This window comes from Gekko japonicus, unplaced genomic scaffold, assembly GCF_001447785.1.
Source record: "Gekko japonicus isolate JY-2015 unplaced genomic scaffold, Gekko_japonicus_V1.1 scaffold266, whole genome shotgun sequence".
Lineage (NCBI taxonomy): Eukaryota > Metazoa > Chordata > Lepidosauria > Squamata > Gekkonidae > Gekko > Gekko japonicus.
Genome location: NW_015166428.1, coordinates 29,066 through 37,027, shown reverse-complemented (window position 1 = coordinate 37,027; position 7,962 = coordinate 29,066). Strand labels below are relative to the sequence as shown.

The window sequence follows — 7,962 nt, the reverse complement described above, 5'->3', positions numbered from 1 at the left end:
CAGAATGAAAATAATAATAATAATAATAATAATAATAATAATAATAATAATAATAATAATAATAATAATAATAATAATAATAATAATACAAAAAAAAGGCCCTGCGGGACCTATTACATTTCCGCAGGGCCTGGAAAACGGAGCTGTTCCACCAGACCTTTGGTTGAGGTGGCGGGTGCCCCATTACTAGGCCTCCCTTGCTGAAGCTCTCCAACTGTATACAGCCCATATTAATAAATCTCCACTGTCATTCGGTTTATAGCCTAGTAGCCTCCAGCCATTTGGGATGGTTGTACTTTCCTATTTTATTGTGCGACCTATTTTTAATTGTTTTAATTATTTATTACTATAACTGTTTTAATGGTTTTGTAATATTATTGTTGTGACCACCCTGAACCTGCTTGCGGGGAGGGCAGGATACATATTGAAATAAGTAAATAAATGACCTGGCAACAATGTTTCATGCAATGGTCACCTCGAGATTATATTATTGTAATGCTCTCTACATGGGGCTGCCCTTGTCCCAAATCCGGAAGCTACAGGTGGCGCAGAATGCGGCGACCAGGCTGTTGTTGGGCCTCACCATATGGGAACACATCCAGCCTGCGCTAAAAGCTCTGCACTGGCTGCCTATAGCATACCAAATTCAGTTCAAGGTGCTGGTTCTTATCTTTAAAGCCCTATATGGTCAGGGATCTTCATACCTAAGGGACCACCTTTCCCCACATGTTACCCAGAGCACTACAACTGGGGTCCCAAAATCGTCTGGCTCTGTTGGGCCCCAGAGAAGCCAGGCTGGCTGTGATGAGGGCCAGGGCCTTCTCAGTGGCAGCTCCACATTGGTGGAATGAGCTCCTGGAAGACATCAGGGCCCTTAGGGACCTTTTACAGTTCCGTAGGACCTGCAAGACAGAGCTCTTCCACCAGGCCTTTGACTAAGGAGCCACAAAAGGAGTCTTTTTCATAAGTGCAAACACTTCTCTCTTATCTTGCCTACCATCCTTCCCCATTTCATTTACTAAAATTATTTAAACTGAGGGGCAAGGGTTAATAGGAATGTATAAAATTAGAATCACAGAATTAAATGGTGAAATGGGCCTCAAGACCATCCACTCCAACCCCCTGCACTGTGCAGGATGACCTAAACCATCCTGACAAATAACTGTCCAATCTCTGCTTAAACACCTCCAAGGAGGGAGAACCCACAATAGCCCTTGACAAATGATTCCACTACTGAACTGCCCTTATTGTTAAAAAGGTTTTCCTAGTATCTTGCCGATATTTCCCCATAATGTAAGCCCATTATTACGTGTCCTATCCTCCACTACCAACTGAAACAGTGCCCTACCCTCCTTTAAATGACAGCCCTTCAAATACTTTTAAAAAGTAATTGCATCCCCCCCCCCCCCCCCCAACGTCCTCTCCTCCAGGCAGAACATTCCCAGTTCTCACAGCCTTTCATCATAAGGCTTAGACCATTTCCGCACTAGTGAAATTCCTTGCACTGACGTTTTAAAAACTGTGTATTATGTGAAATTTTCTGCAATAGATTTCTCCTCACCAGGCGCAAACCCGAAGTTTTCTCCTTCTTACCCTGCATTGCACTTTTGGAACTTGCTAAAACTGGGGATTCTGAAAATGTGGGGAAAGAAGAAACATTTGGGTTTGGGCCTGGTAAGGAAAAATCTACTGCAGAAAATGTCACATAACGTGCAGTTTTAAAAACATCAACGTGGGGAATTTCACTACTGTAGAAATGCTCTTAGTCTACAAACCCCTAAATCATCCTCAGCATTCTCCTCTGCACCTGTTCTAATGCTTCTATGTCCTTCTTATAAAAAGGCCTCCAGAACAGGACACAATACTCCAGATGGGGTCTAACCAGTGCAGTATACAGTAGTACTACCACATCTCGTGTCCTAGACACTATACACCTGTTGATACACCCTAAGATAGAATTTGCCTTCTTTGCTGCTGCATCACACTGGCTGCTCATATTCAATTTGCGGTCCACCAAAACCCCAAGATCCGTTCACACATGCTACTGCCTAGAAGAGTATCCCCCATCCTGTATGTGTGCATGGTGCTGAAAAACTGAACACAGAGAGCGCTTTCACCATTCCTATGGTTTTTTAAAAATTTTTTTTAATAATTGCAGGCATTTAATGGAGACTTTTAGGGAATAAGGCAGTCCAGACTAACAGAATGTTTGTGCTTAAACTGCTCTTTATCTGAGGCAGCAAAGGCCATCCAGGTTTTGTTCTCTAAGAAGCAATTCACAGATGGTGAGAGCCAGTTTGGTGCAGTGGTTAAGTGTGCAGACTCTAATCTGGGAGAACCAGGTACGATTCCCCACTCCTCCACTTGCACCTGCTGATGTGACCTTGGGTCAGTCACAAGCTCTGGCACAGCTGTTCCTGAAAGAGCAGTTTGTGTCAGAGTTCTCTCAGCCCCACCCATCTCACAGGGTGTCTGTTGTGGGGAGGGGAAGGGAAAGGACTTTGTAAGCCACTCTGAGACTCCAAGTGAAGGGCGGGGTATAAATCCAATCTCTTCTCCTTCTATAATTCACAGGCACCCAAAAAAGGTGTCTCACTAGGCATTTATGTCAGCCTTGGAAGTTCTAAGAGGAAGACAGCATTTACAAACAGGATTATTCTCATATTAATTGAGATCTTGACTGCCATTGCCAGATTTAAAAAGCAAGAGGGGAGGACTGTTTATTAGTTTGATTGGATACAAAACAAATTAATCCCCCTTGTGAATGCCCCTTAAAATTTTTCATTCAAGGAATAATAAATGTGCAGCATTCACTGCCACAGGATGTGGCCGTGACTGCTAGTTTAGTTGGCTTCAAAAGAGCAGATTTGGACAGGTTAACGGAGGATAGGTCCCTCAATGGCTATTAGTTATGATAACTACATGGAATATCAGTGCTAGGCAGCAAGACCAGGGGAAGGCTTTAGCATCCATACTCTGCTTATAGGCCCTCCGAAGGCACGTTGTGTGAAAAAGAGATGCTGGACTAGATGAACCATTGGTCTGAACTAATACAGCTCCTCTTGTTCTTAATTACACAAGTAGAAGCAACAAACTAGACCAACAAATAAAATATGTTCCGGCACTAACCTTTACAACAGGAATTTCACTTGTAGGCACAGTCTCAACTGGAACGTAGCATGTGTAACAGTAGAACATCCTTGAACTATTACATTTGGGACACTTTGATCGCCCTTGTTTTTGGGCTCTTTCAAGAACTGCCTGAGAAGCCAAATGCAAGTTTTGAAGCGGGGTTTCTTGCAGCATGGATGTAGTCGGTGAATCTGGACTTTTTGGACATTCAGTTTTTCTTTTTGTTCCTTGCTGGCTATCTTGGTCTCCTTTTAAAACCACAGATGTATATAAAGACATCTTAAGTTCAGGTAAGGTCCTGGACCTGTACGGAGAAATATCAGAACTTTCAAATAGTATCCAAAACGCCACAAATCTTACTGATTAGGTCCATTTCAAAATCAACTGCTGTCATGATGTGTTTTTGAATTCATGGTCCTTTTGAAGACTGCAGCTTAACAGAACCAAGGATTTCATACATTCTTTCAGTAATTTGCTTCCTGTACACTACCTCAGAACATGTTACACAACATTTTGTACTTTTCCTTCTCTCGTTTTATAAGCAAAATGTCAAAGTAAATTTTTTTAAAGCTCCAAGCTCTGCTTATTTATTTTCTACACTGTGTTTTAGGGTCTTCAGTACTGAAGGGTTACATACACGTTACATATACGACATGATCACCACAGGGACTTGCAGCGGGGATGCCAGCTGTGTGTTCACTGTGGGAACTCTATTTAGAAGCACTGCGGGGGCCCTGTTCCGAACAAGGCTGCGGTACTGGGGGAGAAGGAGCTGCCCAAAGTCCTTAAGAGGCCATTTGGCAGGACAGAACATTTTAGAAGAGAAATAAATACAGGCAAACTAGCATGCAAACTAGCATACATACATATATTTATCTGGAGTGGCAGATACAAAATTAGAGATAAGAGCAAGCTTATTTAGCTTCCAAATGTTTGAGAAAATTCACATAGTCCTACAAATACAAAACTCAAAGGAGTTATGAGGTGATTATCTAATTTTTTGCTGTGAACGCTGCCCATGGAATATTTTCTAAGTTAAGTTCATTTCCTTTGCCAACTCTGTGGTTAACATTTGTAATACTGCCCGATGCAGTGGTGCTTATTAGAGGAAGTGATATTAAGAAAGTGATAAAAGAATTTGCTAGACATCAGAAAGCTTGGAGCTGTTATTTTTACTCAGCTGAAGAAGGTTTGGAACTGTTACTTCTACTCACTAAATCGGCCGGTGTTGTTTTCGTGTAACTGACCTCACTTCCCAACTGCAAGGTTAGCTCTTTGTACCCCGGAATGTCTCAGAATTTTCTCAGTTTACTCTGGAAAGCTTGAGGTGGGGGCAAAGAAAGCTTGTTGGGTTTTAGTCTAACCATCCAACCACACAGATTCCTTTGTGAAAAACGGAGAGCAGGAAGCTCTCTAATTTGTTATGCATTCCCAAACCTAAAACCCAATTCTTTTTACTATAATGACTTGTGGCAGCACAGCACTCAGTCCCAGAGTTCTGTTGTTATTGACACAGACAAACAAAATGCTGCTGGCAGAGCAAGTGAGACACTTCCGTGGTTGCCAGGTGATAAACCTGCAATCAAATTTAGAGTCCAGTGGCGCCTTTAAGACCAACAAAGGTTTATTCAAGGTATGAGCTTTAAAGGTGCCACTGGACTCTAAATTTGTTCTACTGCTTCAGACCAACACAGCTGACCACCTGCAAACAAAGTTCACCAAACAAGAAATGTCTCAGGAGCTGTACAAGTGACACAACCAAACAGCTTCTGTTAAGTATGGAGCAAAAATATTCAGGTGACTTGCAATTAACTAGACTTCCGTTAATCCTATGCATCCTGGGAGAAAGCCATATCAGTTAACCAAACCCAGGTTGGGGATGTAGCTCTTGTTTAGGGTTGAGGACCGAGTGCTGCCCATCAGTTTTTCAGATGGCCTCTGTGAACATATGAATCTGCCTCCTATTGCATCAAAAGAAGAAAGATACCTGTGTGAATACCCAAAAAACTGAGTAATAAACCCAATACAAAGTATAATCACATATAGAGAATGTCTGAAGTAGAAAAGTAATCTCTTGATGTACCAAACAATGTCAACAAGTAGAAAAGTTCTCTCTTGAGGTGAAGATGTATGAAGAAAAATAAACGAAGGATCCGGATATTGAGAACTCCGTTTCGAAGAACGTCTTCAGTAACTGAAACAATATATCTTCAAAAAATCAATTATATGCAGTCTTGTGAGTTGCAGCAAACAATATCTCATTAGTGGGCAGTTATTTACAGCACATCTCTAGAAAGGCTTCTACCAAAGCTTTGCATCATGTAACTATATGAACTTATGTTTGTGTTTCTGTATAGTGGTGATGCTGTCTATGTGTGTCTATGCAATGTGTATTCAGGGACTGCTGTTTGGTTGTGTTGCTTTGTTCTGCATCTCATGCTTGCCTAGAGATAGGCTGGCCTGGGGCTGCCGTTGCACATACGGACCATGTGCTTCCCTGGAGAAGGTATCCCGTCCTGCATCGGGATGAAGGAGACACCGCGCCATTGCACCCACTTGGAGAGTTATGGAAAATCCCCCAGCGAACCCCGACATCACCAGAATGCCAGGAATCACGTAACCCTCTGCACCTAATCTGGTTTGGAGATCTGAAGACAATAGCATTTATGGCCTTGGAGCAGGCACCAGATCTGCAAGTCAAGAGGTGTCCATGGGAACGGAAGATTCACACCTCACCAAAAGGCACCTTTGATGTAGGGATAGGATCTGCATATTGCCACCACCCCTTAGTAGAGCGTCATCCCCTCGTCACCCCCTCTTCATCCAGTAGTGATAGTTTAGAGGACGGGTTTGATAGTTTATGGCTGGATAGCCCATGCCCCAAAAAGAGTTTATTTAAGGAGAAACTCTCCTTTGTCTCACTGGTTAACCCACCTTCCCCATAGCAGTGCACTAAGGTGCTACAAGTGACTCTACTACTTAAGTTCTCCGGGAGTCGCGACCCAGAGAGCTCACACGTGGTTTGGCTGGTCCTACCTGTGTGCCTTGGAGTTCACAAGCTGCTGCATTTCGGCTGCCCAGCGTTCCAAGGAGGAGAGTTCTTCCTCAGCTGGACCTCAGATGAGTATAGCCGTGCCCCATTGTGTCTTCCCCATTTTGATGCTTTTGTTATTTTCTATGCTGTAATTGTTCTGATGTACTATTGTAACTAAGGAGCTTGTATAACTGTGTGTGTGATTCTGATTTTGTATGACTGCAGAAACCTTTAGTAAAGACAACATTTATTCTTAATCCTAGCGTGTTGTCTCACTTCCTGGGATATAGCGAGCGTCTCATTGGCCATCTGACCTCTGTATAGACTGGTATAGAACTTACGCACAGCCACAACCACCCAATTTCCTTGGTAGATAACTTGGATTGGGTCTCCAGGAATTTCCTGGAGAAGTTGGCATAACAATCACACTTCCTTCCATTGTTACTGGCAGTTATTGAGGAAGTTCTTCGAAACAGAGTTCTCAATATCCAGATCCTTAGTTTATTTTTCCTCATACATCTTCACCTCAAGAGAGAACTTTTCTACAAGCTGACATTGTTTGATACCCCAAGAGATTACTCTTCTACTTCAGACATTGTTTATATGTGATTATACTTTGTACTGGCATTATTACTCAGCTTTTTGTGCATCAGCATCAGCGTCTTTTTTCACACAGATATCTTTCCTCTTTTGTATCCTTACACTGTGTGTTCCTCTTTTGTTGTTTAGTCCTATTGCATCAAGGCATCAATTCTTTTTATCTCATCTCATGGACAGCAAAGTCTTGAGCGGAGATTTTCACATCATCTATTATGTGTTCCTTTTATCTGGAAATGCCAAAGGCTGAACCTGGGCCCTCAAACGGCTTTGTACTGTAGCTGCCTTATACTGTCAGAGTACATCAGTATTGCTTGTCTCCACTGACTAGCAGTAGCTCTCCAGGGTCCCATCATCCTTCAGGTCACCTGCTCTCTGTTCACTTTGAACGGAGATGGGGGGGGGGGTGAATAGCTATGGTTGCCAACCCAACCTCCAGGTGGTGGCTGGAGCAGATCTAGGGTTACAACCAGTGTTCCCTCTAAGCTGAGTTAGTGTGAGCTAGCTCACAGTTTTTTAGCCTCCGGCTCACACATTTTTGTCTCAGCTCAGGAAGGACGGCTCCAGAGCAAACAAATTTATGCAGTAGCCAAATCGCTTGCTCGTAACTATAAAGCCAGTAGCTCACAAATTGAAATTTTTGCTCACAAGACTCCACAGCTTAGAGGGAACATTGGTTACAACTGATCTCCAGACAACAGATCAGTTGACCTGGATAAAATGGCAGCGTTGGAAGGTGGACTCTGTGGCATTGTACCCCACAGAAGTCCTCCTCAAATCACACCCTCCTCAGGCTCCACCCACCAAATCTCCAGGTATTTCCTAACCCGCAGCTGGCAAACCTTTATAGCAGAGGTTCTAGTACTGAGTCCTCACTCTTAGTAGCAGGGATATTTCAGGACACGGAGAGAAACGCGCACCCACCTGCACGTTATTGCTACAGGGGCCGGCTGCAAATACTAGCAAATTCTCTCCTTACAGGAACTTTCCAGCAAGGGGCGAGGCTATCTATCTAACAGAGCGTCTCTCTGGTACGAACCTGCTATGCAAACACACGTGTTGCAGAGAAAGCCCGCGGAGTCTTTCCTTCTTTCCCTCCGGCTGGGGAGACGGGTCAGCCACCGGGACTCCGCTGTGTAAACTGCGACTGTCCTCACCGGCCACTGCGTCGCAGCTCCCCCCCGCAAGTCAGCGTACGC

General features: G+C 43.6%; 1 protein-coding gene across 1 annotated transcript in view; it reads right to left on the bottom strand.

Moving 5' to 3' along the window:
* DTWD1 (DTW domain containing 1) overlaps positions 1-7,929 on the bottom strand; it is a 12,844-nt gene extending 4,915 nt beyond the window's left edge. Inside the window, exons 1-2 of the mRNA XM_015411789.1 lie at positions 7,803-7,929; positions 3,130-3,436 (exon numbers count right to left, since the gene is read on the bottom strand). Coding sequence (XP_015267275.1) covers positions 3,130-3,411 — 282 coding nt within the window. The 5' untranslated portion in view covers positions 3,412-3,436; positions 7,803-7,929. The remainder of the gene's footprint in view (positions 1-3,129; positions 3,437-7,802) is intronic.
* Between the last annotated feature and the right edge of the window lie 33 nt (positions 7,930-7,962).